Source organism: Ctenocephalides felis, unplaced genomic scaffold (assembly GCF_003426905.1).
Source record: "Ctenocephalides felis isolate EL2017-DRISC unplaced genomic scaffold, ASM342690v1 CF-g0.4_SCAFFOLD_01492, whole genome shotgun sequence".
Lineage (NCBI taxonomy): Eukaryota > Metazoa > Arthropoda > Insecta > Siphonaptera > Pulicidae > Ctenocephalides > Ctenocephalides felis.
The window spans coordinates 61,147,070-61,167,108 of NW_020537646.1; the positions used below are offsets into that span (position 1 = coordinate 61,147,070).

Here is a 20,039-nt window from a genome sequence, read left to right on the forward strand (position 1 = left end):
GGCGCCATTGACGTCACCTGGAGAAGAAAAAAACGGGTTCGGCACCACGGATGGAGCTTTGAATAATCGAGGGCGTTCTTAAAGGGAGGTGGTAGAGTGTTACGAATGTGGGGGTGAGTACCCACCCATAAGCAATTACATAGAACTACTCTTCCTTATGTGGGTATGAGGAACCATCATAAGAGAGAGTACTTCCGTGTGTCCAGTGGTAGTTGAAAAGACGAGCCGAAGAGGTCGCAGACTAGAAGTAGTCGTGGCCAGAGGTGTGAGGTCTTAGTTTGTTATGGCGGGTAATTGTTAATAATAATGTAAGCTCAAATCATGTTATGTGGGGCAGCGCATCGGAAGCTTATCCCAAACAGAAGATAGACTTTTAATTAATGTGATGTAATGTGATTAGTGTGAGAAGGGAATCTATGTATGGACAGGTATTGGGCACTGGTTGCGCCGTGGGTTACAGGTATGCCTGGGATAAGTTGCATGTTTAGAATAAGAAATGTTTTAGAAGAAGAAATTATTATGTATAAGTATAGGTTAGTTGATTAAGTCACAAACATACGCCTTTTTATTAGTAGTATTTAAAGTAATTAGTTTCTTACAGGATCGCGACGTCACGGTGAAGTTGTAGAAAGATGACAAATATGAAAACAAATAATAACATACTAGAATACGATACATTAAATTTGTAACAATATATTCTGACGGTGTAACAGTTCAATGCACGATGCCTCTGTGCCGTGTATCGTTTACATTTCTTAGAATATTGCAGCCTGTGTTCTATATCCTTCACATAAAGGCTTTTTTAACTTCCCGTAGGGTAAGTTATAGTAATCGCAAAAAAATCTAAAATAAAAAATTTTATATATCTTGACGTTTTAGAGGCTTCTGAATATTTTGGCATACCTTAGAAAAAATGGATGTATGTATGTGTGTGTGTGTGTTTTTTTTTTGTATAGCGAAGGAAATGCCTTTATGCATCCCAGATTGGTCTTTTGTCTGGGTATGTCGGACTCAATACCGCTCTGGTATAATACCGACTAAAACCTCCGCTTTGCCCTCCCTCTGGTCCCCACGAAACCGCCGTCAGGATATCACTTTGTGGGGGGAGGATCTAGAATATTATAATTCTTAACTTGTTTTATACTCATATTTTAAGTGGGCGAAGTCCCATTCGTCCTTTCTCTTTCCATATAGCGCAGGCCAATTAGTATGTGTGTGTGTGTGTGTGCGTGTGTGTGTGATTTAAATTGATAAGGAGACGTTCTGATTAGTTTGTGGCGAAGGCAGGCCAGCTGTTCTGAAAATATGGGGCAAAAAGTGCCAAAAATGGTAACTCAGTTTTTGAAAGAACGGAGCGTCCGATTTGAATAATTCAAAAAACATTTTACTTGTATTAACAAAATGAAGATTTGATCAAATTGTCAAAAAGGCAGGCCTAGCGGTTTCGGAAATCTAGTAAAAAAAGTAAAAAAATGCCATCTGGCGGTCCAAAATGATCATTAGACATATCAAATTATCAGATATTTATAGAGATTTTAACAGTAAGTATAAATTTTGTTTACGTTCCTATGGATTTCGTACCAATGCTTATCTGTTAGACGGCGGCGCGGGGCTTACGCGCTTCGATATTTTGACCCTATGCAGTTAAAGCAGTACGATTGCTTTGAAAAAGTTCAAAATTTACAAAATATTTCAAAATACACTTTTCTTCAAAAAGTTTTTTTTCAAAAAAAAGTAAATTTTTCTCAAAAATTTATAGTTTCTCAAAAACTAATTTTTCAGAGTAATTTTTTTTTTCAAAAATTTTAGTCTTTTTAAAAAATTTTTTTTTTGTACGGAAAGTTCCAGAAATTTGCCTTAAGGCACGATGCCATGCGCCCCACTAGTTTTTATACCTAAATATTTCCTGTACACTGTCGATAGTATATAACTATAGTGCAAATATTGTTCAAATCTGTACTGCAAACATTTTTCAAACATCATGAGCTATATTTTTCAAGGTGTTCCACAAATTTGATTTGAAAAATGTTTGCAGTACTAAAGAAAATAATTAAACAAAACACGCACTATTCAAAAACATTAATTGAAAAATTATTTTATCATTTTTAGCTAATAATAAATGATTATTTAATATCAAATGACTTACATCATGTGGTCTAAGCCAATGTAAGTAGAATCACGTAATTTCTTTTTCGATATCTTTTATGGTTACGCTAAAATTTAAGTTTGAAAAGAACCTACAAAATTGCGTATAAATTATTTAAATACAAGTGTGGAGCCGATTATGTATGGCAATGCGCCCATAACCTTGTGCGTCGTTACTATTATATACTCAATTTGCAGACCCTTGCTACCGTCAGAATAGCCTGGCTGTTTACAAACATATACTTTCTGAATTTGAAAGACACACCCTCAAAATTTGAGCCTTGTGGGAACAGGTTATGAAGAATTTTTTTGGCATTTTTAAGAATTGAAGGGAAGATGGCGCAGCCGCGGAATGACTGCCATAACGGTACTTTCTCAATGGACCGATAATAAATTATCATTAAAAAAATGTCTAGCTTTGTGAAAACAGGTTAGTCAACTTGTTCACTGGCTCTAGACCAGTTATTCCTAAAGTGGGCGGCAGCGCCCCCTTGGGGGCGCTGCGGCGTTTCTGGAGGACGGTATTGGGCTTTTGTGTATTTAGGGGGCGATGCTTAGTTGTAAGGGGCGTTTAAAGCACAAAACTAAAAAAATATTATAATATTAATATTATATTTAAATAAATGATTAAAATTAACACTAAACTATATAAAGATAATATTTTAGTTAAAGTTATTCAAACATATCTGCATAGGTGTATTAGTAAATACATCCGTTTTAAAACTGTGCACCGCCAATTCTTGTTTCGCAAAAGGTTTGATGAAAAGAATGGTTCATACGTTTCTTGTGTGTCGATAATTTGTGTAACTTTTCAAAAGCGTGTAACTTTACCAAATTTTGTAAGAGATTCTTTAAGAAATTTTTTGTAAGAGATTCTGTAAGATTGGCGGATATATGATCATTATTTGTCGTGCTATTAATTATATTTATTTAATATCTACCCGTAACTATCCACTCGAATGCCGCGTTTTGTGAAATAGATTTATCGGGGCCTAGTATAATTCTTTCGTTACCTAAAATTTCAAAAAACGTATGAACACCTATCAACATATCTACTTCGCGCGGAATATTTAAGTGTGAATCCAAAGTTTTAATCTATTAGGAAGATTTAGTTAAGAAATTTGGATTTGCTGCGCGGGTAGTAGACTCGATATTTTCGTAGGCACAAAGGCATTTATATTTTTTGCAAATGTACCATATTCATTAAATATTTCTAAATTTGTAAAATTATTCGATTTCGTTGAAATTCCAACAACACCGTGGAGCTTAAGGCTCGTGTATTGAGGTTTAACGCGTAATTTTTGGAATAGCAATTTTGATATTGTATTAATTTTCGAGTCTAAATCCGATCTTGCTTGAATTTTAACGCGACTCCCTTTATTAGTTTTTGCGAACAAATTTACCGTAGGTACGAGCGTACTCCCGTCGTTTCTCTTCCCTCACATTAAAAGTATAATCGAAACACATCGATTGGCTTCTAAATTTTTAAAATCGGTTTATGCGTTTTTAAGCAAACATCGTTGAAAGTTCTAATTTTGACAAACGCCAATTCAATTTTGCAAACTTGCTGCAGTGGACAAAATTTTTTTCACTTTTCTGCGATTTACAGAGAAACGGTTCGGCCGAACGTCAAACAAAACTGAGAAACGTTAGTCCTGATCCAGATACATCGAATGGCTTTTAAATTTTGAAAAAGCCATTTTTGAGAAAACGACGATTTACGGCAAAAAATCTAAACACACACACACATACTGCTTTCCAGTTATTGATCTCATTCGATTCAGAATAGCTTGAAACCTCGAGAAAACATAAAATTAGCGAATCGAATTTTTTAATGAAAACAAACTTCTCCTTCGGAAAGTTTGCAAGGGGGGCGCTGAGTAACATTTTTTCTGGAAAGAGGGCGGTAGGTGAAATAAGTTGGGAATCACTGCGCTAGACTAAAGATTTTGCAAAAGGTGAGAAATTATTTTAAAATCGAATAGAAAATTTATATTTTGTAGTGAAAAAATATTAATCAACCTGATTTAAAATAACATTGTGTAATATTTATAAGAATTATATAAACTGAAGTGCTATATAAGAATTATTTATTTGAAATTATTAAGGGGGTATTCTACTGTAGAGTTTTGAAAAAATCGAAGAAAAATTTTTTTTTCATATTTCAAAGTTTAGTTATTCAAAAATATGTCATTAAAGGATTTTTCAAAATTACTATTATTTCCTGAGTTATATCCGTTTTAGTGACGTGGCCTCGGTTCGGGTCCGACAGAGTCTCAAAAATTTGAACGCGTTTTTCTCGGAACTACTTTTTTCGAGCTGGCGGTAAGGATATCTCGAGTTCTAATGAACCGATTTACTTCAAATTTGGAGAGGATCTTCTCTATACATCACTTTATCGCATGGACCTCTCCCAAAACTATACCTTTTCATTTAGTATTTTTAAAAAAATTCGGAATTGTTGAAAAAATACGAAAAAAAAAATTTTTTTTTCAAACTGCCGCCATTCGAACAAAAAAATTTTTTTTAACTTATCCAAAGTTCATACGATAGCGGCATCTATAATAATTAAGAATCCATCTATTTTTTATGTTTCGGATCACCAGGAGGGTTGGAATCATGCATGCCAGGACACCCTCTTTTTTTTGAGCCCCCACTTTGACTGCTCATAACTTCGTGAATTCTAATTTTTTTCTTTAATATTTTTTTTTATGTAATAATAAAATATCAATAAACAAATGATAAAAAAAATCGATAGTAAAAATATTATTTGTTTCCTATATATAGCGCTTCAAAAACCGGGCAAAATTCATGCTTCTACAGTAGAATACCACCTTAACAAATTAATATTTGTTTGTATGAATAGTTACAAATTTTACACTAGTTATATCATTGATATAGTTATATATTTAGTTAGAGGAATATCTTCGGGTAATCAGAATAATTACGCCTTGCGACGCTAGAGGCGCTACTGGTCGTAGCAGGGTGTAGAAATTCTAATCTGAATCTAATTCTAAATTTGAATCTTACTTATATGTAATAAGCTTAATATATAAATGAAAATGAGATGCATGCAATTTCTTAATTATACTTATAATACACATTTTTAAACATAAATTATTTGATATATGAATAATATCACACTAAACTCTTCGTTCAAAAAGTAGTTTCTTACTGAAAACATTTTGCATGCATTACGATCATACGATCTTGCTACTATTATTATTACTATATCCCACATAAAAATATTTAAAAAGGGACTCTAATAAGTAAAACAAAATCATAAAATTTTTTTAAAAAAATATGAAGACTCTAAAGTATATCTTTAAGTTAAAAAATGCGTGACAACAATGAAAAATTGTTTGTCCACTTTTTTTTGTTTTTGACACATGATTTGACATTTGATGTATTTTTTTGTTTTGCGAGCAGACTAAATCAATTCATCAAAATTTCTTAAAGTTTTCGCTCCACGAATTGATAATATATATATATATATATATATTGTTCTGTAATCATACGTGCTTTTAATAAAAATATGAATTTATTGTTCAATGTAAATCAAAGTCCAAGATCTCCGTATGAATGCGGAAGCGCGCCATGCCTAAGAATCATCACGTACGAAACGCAATATATAGAAGCAAAATTTGTATAGTAGATTAGAGTAGTCTTAAATAATCTAAGTGGAGATTATGTCTGTGAAGTAAAGCAATAAATACAGTGTAAAACATTATAAGTGGATTTTTATTGGAACCAGAAGTTTGTCTCTTCCAGCGAATACCTTATTGAAAGGACCCATTAATCTGAAGAGAACTCGCAACAAACCAGTCGATCAAATATTATTCCAACAGCTCGACCCAAGGCATCAGGAAAGGTTGGACGGACATTATTACCATATCGCATAAAGAAGCTACTACAGTAACCAATATCCCGGACTGTGGATCTTACAACAAAAGGACCTCCAACCCATACCCGAACCATACTACCAACCCTCATATCATTTCATGGTGTCAGCGGTGGGATTTCCTTGTAGTGAAGTGTTAGTTTTGTGAATTGTGCTTGGTGAAATCTGGATCCGGTTTTCTTCGCAACCAGAGGCTGCAGAGTAATTAAACTAAAACGGAGTATCCAGCAAGCAGCAAGACCAGGACTAGCACGAGGAACTAAAGGCACCAAAGGTGGCAGCATTACCGAGATAAACTACGCAGACGAGACTACTCTCCCCAAGTAAGTGATCTTTTATTACATCTTTTACATCGGACAAGAACTTTTTACCCCCGAAAATATGGCAACCAGCTCACCCAGGAGAACATCAACATTTGCCGAAAGGATAGATAATTTCACATTAACTGATAATGATACTAAGGTTAATTCTGAAGCAATTAATTTAGCTTATTTACAAATTCCAAAGTTCGACGGTAAACCGTCGGAACTAAATAGGTTTATATATACTGTCGAAAATTGCAGACAGGGCCTTAACGCAGCCACTCGTTTGGATCTTCATAGGTTAACTCTTAATAAGTTAGAAGGGGCTGCCTTTCAATACATAAGGCGATCTGGTGATGTGGGCTGGGAAGAACTCAAAAGTCTTCTCCTAAATAGATTCGGCGAAAAACGATCTATGGCAGAGCTGCAACTGGAGTTGACAAATCTAAAGCAGCATCCCGGGGAGAATGTTAGGACCTTTTCCGGTAAAATAGAGAGACTTCTTGGGCTAATGTATGACCAGGGCATAATGCTAGATAGTGCTAAGGCGACCGTACTAGAAACAGCGCATAATGAACTGGCTTTGACAGTTTTTATAAACGGGCTTATACCGGAAATTAGGTTGCCGGTTAGAGCCGCTAGGCACAATGACTTGCAGGAGGCAATATCGATGGCTATCCAAGAAGAGAGGAATCTGGAGCGGACGAGACGACAAGAAAAGAAGATAAAAACGGGCTTACCTGTATTCAATGGTCCAAGAAGAACTACAAATTTGTTCTGCAAAAGGTGCAGAATTCCAGGACACAATCTATCCAACTGTAGGCGCAGAACCATATTTGAGGTGGATCGTCCAGCCCGGGAACCTCCAAACAATAGGCAGAGTGAGCACCATTCTAGCAACCCAGCGAACCGACCTTCCACTTCGGGCGCTTCATCAGCAAACCATGTGCCGAGCGGTTCGAAGCCAAAAAACTAATATACGCCAGGGGTATAGACGACCAAGAATACACCTGCGCAAATAGGGTATATAACGTATCGCACAAAAGAACTATTCAAAGCAACTTGGTCAATATTAAAATAGGAAACAGACAATGCCGACTCATCATAGATTCAGCAAGTGATGTGTCTATATTGAAAAATAATAATCTCTTACCCCATTGTACTAAAACTGCAGAAGTATCACGCTTAAAGGGCATTACAGGTGAACACGTGCACACACTAGGTTCGACATTATTGAGTTTCCAACTCGGTAATGTTAACTTGGAACACAAATTCACCGTCATTCCCGATAACGTTGATATTTACGCGGACGGAATAATGGGATTGGATTTCCTTTTGAAGTACAAAGCCCGACTGGATTTTTGCACTAATACGTTCGCGTTGATTGTCAACGACAGACTGATTAGTGTTCCAGTGGGCGATACAACAAACACCGATATGGCGCATCATTCTGCTGACTCTGAGAAAACTACGCAACTTGTCGGCGACGACATAGCATCGCCGTCGACAACGTGCGCGGTTGAGCGCATAGTAAACAAACGAAGAAGTCGATGTACTAATAAACAAAAATGTAAATCGGAAAAGTTTTTTACAGATTTAGATAAGGGAACAATTAAGTCGTCAGAGCCAGCTAATAATACTAGTACACAAGGCACAAAAGATAGTTTTGAAAGAATAGGTGACTTTTCAGAAAATCCTAATAGGAGTAGAGACGCTTTTGTGATTCTTGATGATAAAAATTGTAACATGGCTTTAAAAGCCTCTCCAAAGACAAAAGGTCTGGAGAATATTAAATTGGCAATAAATGCCACATCTCAGGCAAAAACGCCTGCTAATAGTTCAAAAGATTCAGATTGCCGCAAACCTAGCGATATAGTGGATCTAGGGGCTTCTGTAAATCATATAAAAGAAAATAGGGTAGTAGAAACCCAAAACAATTGTCGTAGGGATAATTTATCCACGACCAATAATTCAGCTGGAATCTCTTATAATAAATCAATAGATGACTTTAATAAGCACATGCAATTCCCCCTAGAACTGAAATGGTACTTCCATTCACAACAGATCAAGTCGGCGATCTATTCTGCGAGTCTGCTGAGATCTTGGAGGGTGTTTATATTGCTAATTCTATTTTGAAATCCCTTGATAATAAAATTTTTATAAAAATCTTGAATACTAATGATCATGAAATAAATATTGATAAGAATTTTATATTTCCGAATTTACATAAACTTGAAGATTATCAAATACTTAAGCTAAATAATGATGTAGTAAATTGTAATTATGATCGTATTAAAGCAGTTAAAGATAGTATCCGCACCGATCATATGAATTCAGAAGAAAAAGATTCGATTCTAAGTATTTGCGAAGACTTTTTCGATTTGTTTTATTTAAGTGGTGATAAATTAACATTTTCTACTTCAATTAGACATTCTATCACCACTACTTCAGAAAAGCCGATTTATTTAAAACAATACAGGCTCCCCCATGCTCAGCAGGCGGAAATTCAGAAGCAGGTGGACGACATGCTAGAGAACGACATTATAGAAACATCCGACAGTCCTTGGAACTTTCCCCTTTTGGTTGTTCCTAAGAAACAAGATATAGACGGTAACCGGAGATGGCGCGTTTGTGTAGATTTTAGAAAATTAAACGAAAGCACAATCAGCGATACATACCCGTTGCCGAATATAACCGAGATCTTAGATCAACTAGGACAATCGAGCTTCTTTTCTACACTGGATTTGGCCAGCGGGTTCCACCAGGTTGAGCTGGATGAGAAAGATCGAGCGAAAACTGCTTTTTCAGCTTGTGGCAAGAAATTTCAATATAAGAGAATGCCGTTTGGGCTTAAAAACGCCCCGAGTACTCTACAAAGATTAACGAATTTGGTTTTGGCTGGAGTTGAGGGTTTTAAGGGTCTAGTGTACATGGACGACATTATCGTTTACGGTAAGACTCTCCATGAACACAACACCCGGTTGCGCGCTGTTTTCGAGCAGCTTCGCAACCACAACTTAAAGCTTCAGCCTATCAAATGTGAATTTTTGAGACGAGAATTGACGTATTTAGGCCACATAATTTCTGAAAAGGGTGTTACCCCCGATCCAAGCAAGGTGGAAGCAGTACAAAGTTTTCCAGCACCGAAAAACCCGAAAGAAATCAAAATGTTCCTAGGCCTAGTCGGGTACTATCGCAAGTTTATAAGAAATTTTGCGAAGATAGCAAATCCGTTAAATGTATTGTTGAGAAAAGATAAAGCGTGGAATTGGGGACCAAAAGAAGAAATAGCTTTCCAGGAATTAAAAAATGCCATATCCAACGCACCGGTATTGCAGTATCCTGATTTCGACAAAACATTCATACTAACCACAGACGCTAGTGGGGAGGCGATAGGAGCAGTTTTGGCACAGGAAGGAGCAGCAGGAGAGGCTCCAGTGGCGTTTGCGTCGAGGCAGCTTAATAAACATGAAAAAAATTACGCCATCATCGACAAGGAGTTACTAGCTATAATCTGGGGAGTACGGCAGTTCCGACCGTACCTATATGGTCACAAATTTCTTATATACACGGACCATCAACCGCTGACCTATCTATATAATTGTAAGGAACCCACAGCAAGGCATATCAGGTGGAAATTAGCCATGGACGAGTACGAATTCGATATAAAGTTCAAGCCGGGAAAATCTAATCTTGTGGCGGATTGCTTATCACGATATGGAGTACACGACGACAACAGTAATGGCAACAATGGAAACATTGAAGAAAAACTTGTATTTCTATTAAGAAATGGATATGATAAATTTATTCAATTGAAAAACAACAGCAGGATTATTAACAAGAATGTCACGGAAACCGGAGACAATATAAACAGCGGAATCAAATCAATACCCAAGGTTGTATTTACCCCAAAACGTAAATCGGATTTCACGAAAAACGCTGAATATCACTCAACAATACAAACTATAGAAAATGGATACAAATACATTTATTTAATAACACACAATGAAAATGAAACAGCCAAATTGAAAGATTTATTCCTATACCTTTCCTATACCTAATCAGGAGGCTAAAACTATAGCTGCAGCGTTTGTGAACGAGATAATCTTGAGATTTGGCATACCTGAAGCTGTCTTAACAGATCGAGGAACCAATTTCATGAGCTCCGTATTTAGAGAAACCTGTAAACTTTTAAAGATAGAAAAGGTTGACATATCAGTATATCATCCGGAATCAAATGCGTCTCTGGAGAAATGTCACCACATGTTCTTAAACTATGTCCGGTCGTACATAGGGAAAGATGAAAAAACGTGGGACACATGGATTAATTACGCCGTTTTCGTTCATAATACCACTCCACATTGTTCTACAAAATTTTCGCCTTTCGAATTAGTATACGGGAGAAAAATTGATTTGCCAACGTTCGTAAATAGAGAACCCAAGATCCAGAATACATACGACAATTTTGCTAATGAAATAAAAACTAAATTGCAGCAGGTAACCGCGATAGCGCGCGAGAATCTTATTAAAACTAAAGAAAAATCTAAAGAGCGTTATGATTCATACATTAAAGAATCAAATTTCAGAGTTGGAGACTTAGTTCTAATGAAAGACAACACACCGTATAAAGGCAAATGCAAAAAATTAATGCCCATTTACAAAGGTCCTTATGAGGTTATAGAACAAGAAGGGGTAAATTCAAAACTAAATGTAAAAGGGAAAACCATAATTATTCATAATAATAACTTGAAAAAATTTAATGATTGATGTAATCCAATTTATTTCCATTTAAAAATATACATTGCAATATATCGAACGTATAATATTTTCTAACTTTATTTTTCTTTAACGAATATTATTAATTTTAATCATTTATAATCATATTTTTCTAACTATTATTCAACCACACAAGACTTCATTAATTTCATAAGTAAACTTAAGTTATTTATTTTTCTACTTTCAAATTTCTCTAAGAACAAGTAAATTTTGTAAATGTAAAATATTTAATTATAGTTTTATTATTGCATTATGAATAAAAGCATTTCAATACAGCTAATTTCTTATAGTAATTGAAAAATAAAATTTTAACGCTAAATTGTTAAATATTTTATTAAATAATTACATTTGATTTTTTTTTAAATTTTTTATTTTTATCAAATACTAAAAATAGAAATTCTTGAAGTAATTGTTTTATTTTGCTTTATTCTTTATCATATTTCTGTTTGAAATTTGACTAAAGAAATATTATATGAATTTGGTTTTATAACGATTGAACTTGGTTTACTTATCATTTTTCAACATATCAAATAACTATTTGTTTTGATTTTATAGAAGTCTAAACTAGTAAATTTTGCACCTACAAATTTACAGAATATTACATGTATATACGTTCGATATTGCATGTGACTTGTTCGATTAATTAACATTCAGTTAGAAATAATAAATAAAAATATTTACGAATAAATTGCAATTAAAAGAATACATCAATCAATATTTAAAAATATAATCATTAATTATAAGCACAATAATTAATTAATAAATAAAAATCAATTTACAAAACATAATAAATAAATAAAAAAAAATATATAAACATAAATCACAACCATAAATCACAAACATGTATTCTCCCACGAGTAATTCTGTTAATTAACGGAATTACAACTTTCCCGAAGCCCAGAGATCTGAAACTATTGGAAAAAGCAGGACCTGACTTTTAATTCTTCCCAACAGGATGATTGTGAACTGCTTATTACTGATTTTGTCTACCCTGATGGTTCCAGTTGCAATGGGTTCCCCAAACTTTAACATCACCAGAATAGAAAGCCCGGGGATTTATTACGAGAAAATTGGCATAGTGGAACTATGTAGTGACTATTTCGATATCATTATCTCACACGATCTTATAGAATACAAGTTAAATTTGAAGAGAATTATTACTACTTTTGATATAGTTCAAACTAGATGTAATACATCAGAGTACCAGCAAATATGCAAGCCATTCTTAGAGTCGTCAAGAAATATTTTAAAGACTGTTATAAGTCAAAATGACATCATTTTAGACCTCATCCAAGATACAGGTTCAGTTAGAGAAAAACGTGCACTTTTAAACATAATCGGATCCATTTCCAAACAACTGTTTGGAACTCTAACTGAGTCTGACGCGGAATACTTTGATGAACATATTAGACTTTTAAAAAATAATCAAAATCATTTATTAAATTTAAATAAACAACAAATTGGTATCTATCAGTCTGAATTTAAGGTTTTAACAAATTTAACTAATCAAATAAACAAGTTATCTGACGAAATCGAATCTAACTTTGATAGTATTGAGTTAATAATTAATAAAGCACAGAATGGCCTGCATCTTGCGAATACTCTGGTGCAAATTGAAAAGATGTTTTTATTATATAATTATCACATTGAAAATTTCATTTTATACCAAAACAAACTGGCAGAAGTGGTAATAATGGCTCTTCATGGCAAACTGCACCCATACATAATGCCAATAAAAAAATTAAGAACGATAATATCCAACATTATTCCGAATTTAGATAATAATTTGAAGTTTCCATACGATTTAATAGAACGTGATGTTTTACTTATTTATAATATTGCCAAAGTTAATATTTACATTTATAATAATAAATTAAATTTTAAATTAAACATTCCATTAATATCAGAGAATGATTTTGAAATTTACAAGATTACAACTATTCCAAAGCATGTCGGTTCGAATAATTACTTGTTTATATCCCATAAATATTCATTCATTATGGTGGATAAAGATATGATACACTACGTTTTACTAAATAATGAAGACATTAATAAATTTATAACAATACATAATAATAGATTTATATGGGAAATAACTAAACCAATTTCTTATTTAAGACAAGGACAGGATTGTGAGAGCATGTTGTTTACATCAAAGGAGAAAATTCCAGACTCATGTGAAACCAAATTATTAAAAATTAATCACACATTGTTTTTTGATTTGTACACCGAAGGCACTTGGGGGTTTGTTTGTTCCGACCAGGAAGAACTAAGAATCTCTTGCAGAAATGCGAGAGATATCGTGCAGATTTCTGGAACGGGATTAATAAACATTGCTGATGGTTGTAAAATTGTTGGAAATAATTTTATAATAAAAAGTAGATCAAGAATACAAACAATGTTTCAACAGCTTTCATGAGTTCTATTCAAATAAACGGAATTGACCTGGAAAGTGAAAACGTCATGCTCGACACAATTCCGAAACACCACACATTTTCCAAAGTATAATTGATGACAATCTTTTAAAACAATATTCAAAAAGCATAAATAAAATGCAAGTAGAAATGGGTCAGATAATTACGCAAAAACCTATACAATCAGTGAATGCGTATCTGATTGGTGGAATTATTGCCTGCTTAAGTATTTTAATAATAATACTCGCGTATAAGTCCTACATACGTTCCGAAAGCCAAAACACCGAGACCCACGAGTTGCGAAACCTGGCCGCCTGAATGCAATTTCAACATTACAAATAGTGTCAAATGAATATGATATGTATGAAAACATAATTACTTGTTGTTATGGTATTCCGCTGTATCATGAAAAACAAATTATTGAAATTGTAAACTTAAAATTTATTATGTCAGATAGCAATGTTAATGAACTATAGAGATCATTATGCAGCGAAATATTATGGCAACATTGAATATGCAATTTTGTAAATGATATTGCTAAGAAAATTATAAATTTATTTTACAAAATATAAAAACATTGAATTAATGATATAAATTCGAAAAAAAAAAAAAAAAAATCAAATCATTATAACTTTATTATTATTTGAAATATTATTTTGTATAAAATTGATAAAGAACATTATAATTTTATATTATTTGAAAATCTTTGTACAATATTATTTTGTATCAATGTCATAAATTTGATAAAAATTATTATAATTTTATTTGAAAATCTTTGTAGAATATCAATATTATTCTGTATCAAATTGACAAAACTCATTATAATTCTATTTAGAAATATTATTTTTTGTATTAATGTTATAAATCTGATAAAAATCATTATAAATTTATTTTGAAAGTCATTGTACAATATTAATATTATTTCATTTTGTATTATAAATTGTTAAAAATCATTCTTAAACAGAAAATAATTATATGATAGTTAATTAATGTTCTTGCTTCAGAATTATCTTTATTAGAATTAGAATTATAATTTTTAGAAATTAAAAACTTAGAGATTAGACATTTTAAATTTTTATAATTTAGAAGAAGTTATACATTAAAAATAATTTCAAATTATAGAAAGAAAAAATGTAAGATAGTTTAAAATAACTATCATGAAGTAAAAGTAGCAGAATTAAATTAAACATCATGTCAGTATTACTGTCATTATTTTTCATTTATCGAGGACGATAAATTGTTTCAGAGGGGAGGAACCCCAATAAATTGTAATTTCTTTTTCTTTTAATTGTTAGAGGACTAACAATATTCTTTAGGGGTGGCGTGTTCTGTAATCATACGTGCTTTTAATAAAAATATGAATTCATTGTTCAATGTAAATCAAAGTCCAAGATCTCCGTATGAATGCGGAAGCGCGCCATGCCTAAGAATCATCACGTACGAAACGCAATATATAGAAGCAAAATTTGTATAGTATTAGAGTAGTCTTAAATAATCTAAGTGGAGATTATGTCTGTGAAGTAAAGCAATAAATACAGTGTAAAACATTATAAGTGGATTTTTATTGGAACCAGAAGTTTGTCTCTTCCAGCGAATACCTTATTGAAAGGACCCATTAATCTGAAGAGAACTCGCAACAAACCAGTCGATCAAATATTATTCCAACAGCTCGACCCAAGGCATCAGGAAAGGTTGGACGGACATTATTACCATATCGCATAAAGAAGCTACTACAGTAACCAATATCCCGGACTGTGGATCTTACAACAAAAGGACCTCCAACCCATACCCGAACCATACTACCAACCCCTCATATCATTTCAATATATATATATATATATTAAAATATAACGTTTCTATTACATTGCTTTAAAAAAAAACTAAGCTTTGTAAAACTTAACTTTTTTATGTGCTCATGTATAATACGTTTTCATATATGTTATTATTAATATAATTAATAGGTAATAATTATTTTATGATCTATAATATATAATCTATAATAAATTATTATAATTTTCAGTAGTCTTGCGACCAGCATTGACAGCAAATTCAATGACAATGTCTTTGGTGTGGAACTCCAGGACGTCAAAAACAATTCAAAGAACGAATATTATGATCCTTACGAACATAGGAAAGTGGAACATCCTACGACGTAAGTCCTATATATTGTATATAAATTAAAAACTATTAGTTTTGTTTTATTTCACAACACATGATGCCACTTGGAAGCGCCTGACATTAATGACCACAATCAATATGCAACAGACTATATCGATACGCAATACAGGAACAACGCCTGCTAATAATCCGCATGAACAAGTACTACACCAAATATAGTAAAAACTAGTCGTGTGTATGGCATCGTGCCTTAAGGCAAATTGCTGAAACTTCCCGTACCGTAACAAAATGTTTGAGGAATACTGAATGTTTCCAAATAGATTATTATAAATATTGTAACATTGTCTAATATTTATAAAAATTATATATTTATAAAAATTATATAAAAAAGTTGAAACATTTTTTTTCCAAAATCAATTATTTTGTTAAAACAAGCAGAAAGTTTTTTGAATCACTTAAATCGGACGCTTAGTTTTCTCAAAAACTGTCATTTTTTGCACATTTAGCTCCGTATCTTCAAAATGGCTGCGACTGCCTTTGAAAAAAACTAATAAACACTTCTCCCAATCATTACTAATTGAATGTTTTTAGATCATTCAAATCGGATGCTCCGTTCTCTCAAAAACTCGATTTCTATTTTCTGCACTCTTTGCTCTTTATCTCCGTAATTGCTGGACCTGCTTTTGCCAAAAACTAATCAGCACATCTCCCTATCAATAGGAATCGAATGTTTTTTAAACCATTTAAATCGGTTGATCCGTGCGCCCGAAAACGTGGACAAAAAATTGTATCCATACATACATACACACACACACATACACACGCATCCATTTTTTCTGAGGTATACCAAAATGTTCGGAAACCTTTAAAACGTCGAGAAATGTAAAAATTTTCAATTTCGATTTTCGGCCCATTACAATAACAAAAGTCCGATAACCGACCATTAAAGAGACAATTAAACACACCGTTAAAAAATTACCGCAAGAAAATTTGTAAGAATAGACTAGAATAGTCAAAACAGGCAATATATGGCCCAGTAAACCACTAGAGTTAAAACCACGTAACGCGTTTTGTAACTATCGTTACGAAACTAATGTCAAGTCAAAAAAACCGATGCTGTAACATATATTGTTGTGACCTTTAACCACCGTCGACGCATTTATACGTATATAATACTGCTTTGTTCGTAGCTTCAAATATATTTCGGTACGTGGCGAGCTACGTTACACTGACACATAGATTTGCCTTTAAACATAGCCGTGAAGTGTTTTATGGTCGGCATGTCAAATTAAATATAGATTAATTTTGTCAGTGCATCGTGGAAGCAGAATTGAATATTTTATCGTATATTTTTGAAACGCAAAATATTTTATTAATTGAATCATTATTTATTGATTGTTTTATATCTATTGTATTATCAGTTGTAGAAATTAGTTAAACAGTCAGCTACAAAAGTATTGAATATGGAACCGATAAAGAAGGTGAGTATAATTGTACTGAAACGTATTTTAGGTGTTGAAAATGAATTGTTGAATATTCCTTAAAAGACGATCTTATGTTATAAAATTAGTATATTAATGTTTTACACAAAAAGAATTTTAGCTATAATATAATTTAGTTTTAATAAATATGATTCAGTACTAATTTTACTTTTAGAAAATTCACATCTTGAAAATTTAGAGAATGAAATCAATGCAAAAAATTAACGAGCGTGTGTTCATCGAATAATTATCTGTCATATGTTCTTGACATGATCGTAAGGACTACATAGTCATTAAGTTCAAAATAATCCCAGTAAACCACAAAATGTAACAAAGCCATGAATGTTACGTAGCGCTGGCACGTCCGCACGAACCAGGTACGTAACCTGGGAGGCACACAGAAGTATCTGTTTCGCGGGCAAGAACGTAACGGCTGTTTCGTATCAACTTAAATTTCATATAGTTAAGATCAGTCGTAAATGAACATTCAATAACATATCATCTATAAGTCTTAATATTACAAATACACAATAATTAAACAGTTATTCATCATCTTTTATTTTTATTATTCAAACGGTCTGATATAGCCAACAACTAAATATATCTGGTCCTTCAAAAAAGTGCAAGTGTTCAATAGAGTTCGGCAGCATCCAGATAGATCACGAACTTCTTAAACACTTTGAACCTATCTCAACAAATACTTTTTTGGCCATTCAAACCGATTATATCTCGTAGCCTTGCAACCCCATTACGAAGGGGTTACTTCAACACTCCAATCGCCCGCTAAAGTACCTGTAATTACCTGTGGGGGTTAGTAGCTACTATACGAATGAAACCAAGATTACTTTTATAACTAAATCTATTAAAATAATTAATAATACATTCCGCATGTATTTGTGGAACATGACCGTACTTGCATACGGTCATGTTCCCTAACTAATACCACTTATTCTTATATCATGGTATATATGCTTATATGGAGATATGAGGGGAGAATAGCTACAGCTTATAATTTACATTATCTGACCTTTAAGCTGGACCTGTCTTGTTGCACAACACACACACAACTAACACTAACGTATCCCAAGGCGTTCGCCTATGGGATACGTCTTAGATGGCTGTTACTTCTTAATTGCCGGGATCTCCGGAGCGTCTCTCTGATGGACCCCAAGAACCAATAGATAGTTAAGGGTAGGGATGGTGTACCCTGGGGTTGACGACCATCAGGCGACAATAATTATCAATACGACGATAATTATGATTATCGTCACACGCCCCCCTGTCACACCAGAGCCGCCCTCGGCTCTAAAAATTGTTGCTAATTCCTGATAAATCCAGTTGCTCATTCATGTTTGGGGTCCACGAACCGGTATTCATAATTGTTGGCTGCCCGTCCGGAGTCTGGTTTACTTAATATGAATTTGAACGTAGATTGTAGTTGTGGGTGTGTGCATTCAGTAATTGTGCTTTCGGTCAGATATATGACGTCTTGGGTTCCTCACTAGCTATTCCCGCATTTGTTAACAAAGAAGGTTGATGAACAACAAACAAAAAAGAAATCGATAATAAACATCACAAGTATTCAATAAAAATAAATATAAATTGACAACCATAATTTGTAGGACAAATATCAAAACTAAATATATATATGGGTCAATTTGACCTTCAACTAAACTAATTAATTTTGTTTTCCAATAGCTCGTGTTTGAGAAAGAAAAAAAAACTGTACTTATATGAACTTCAAACCGCGACGTTATTCAAATTTAACACGAAAGAAAAACTAGCATTTATGCATAATGTTACAATACAAAAAAAGGAGTTAACGTTGAAAAATTAAGATGTTACCAAAAAGAAAACGTTTTTTTTGTACAGTTTTTTTTTTTTGAAACACGCTATCTTGAAAACAAACTTAACCTATGTGTGTGTGCTGTTCCCTATTTTCTTCGTTGTAGTATTAGTTATTATGAAATAAACGTAACCCGAAATCTAAATTAGTTCGCCAGAATCGATGAGCCCGATAATATGGATAATATGGAGTGACGCGTTGAAAAACATAAACAAATAACTAATGTGACGATAACAATGAAGAATTTATTTACCTCTGCTTGAAACTGACTCAATTTCTTAAATAACTATATGACTAACGAGCGCGACATTTACAGTAATTCAGACTCTACTGGTGTGATTGCCCCCCAAACACAAGACCACAGATGGGGGCTAAGATCTAGTTATCCTTCTTGCTCCCTCCGCAGCGCCCCAACCATAATAACACTAGACCGACCGCTTATGCCCACCCAAAAACAATGGCAATTACAATCACCCGTGTAAGCGGTACACACCCGGAGTTCCCCAGCTCGGCACAAGGGCCCTCCAAGGTTGCCCCCTTCGCGGGGAAATGGCGACGTGCGACCTATGGCGCCATTCCAGTCTCACTGAAGGTACCTTCTTAAAATATTCCCGAAATAACTCAACATAAAACTCATAATAAATTCGACGGCTGCGGGTTTGATTAGGGGCGGTTTCCCCGATTGAAACCGTACGCGTCCATCGATTCGGACACCTCAATGGTCCTCGCTCGTGGACAACTGGGCCCAGCTTTAAACAATAATAATCTCATATACACATAACAAAAACGTACATCCGATATGGCGTCCCGATATAAGCCTGCAGACTTAGGGGGCGTCCATTAATCACGTGAGCGAGTTTTTAAGGATTTTTGGACCCCCCCTCCCCCTTGGTGATATTTGGTGATATTAAAAATTACCCCCCCTCCCCCACCAAACATCACGTGTATTTTTAGTTACGTGAAAAAACTAAAAAAAAATATTCTTTTTTTGAAAATGTTTGATTTTTTTTAAAAAATCAGTTAAAAAATAAATACACGTGATATCTTACCATACCC

General features: G+C 33.6%; 1 protein-coding gene across 1 annotated transcript in view; it reads left to right on the plus strand.

Moving 5' to 3' along the window:
• The window catches only part of LOC113371533 (proton-coupled amino acid transporter-like protein CG1139), a 213,029-nt gene that overhangs the window by 104,277 nt on the left and 88,713 nt on the right, over positions 1-20,039 (plus strand). Inside the window, exon 2 of the mRNA XM_026612162.1 lies at positions 15,559-15,690. Within this exon, the coding sequence (XP_026467947.1) occupies positions 15,559-15,690 (132 nt within the window). The remainder of the gene's footprint in view (positions 1-15,558; positions 15,691-20,039) is intronic.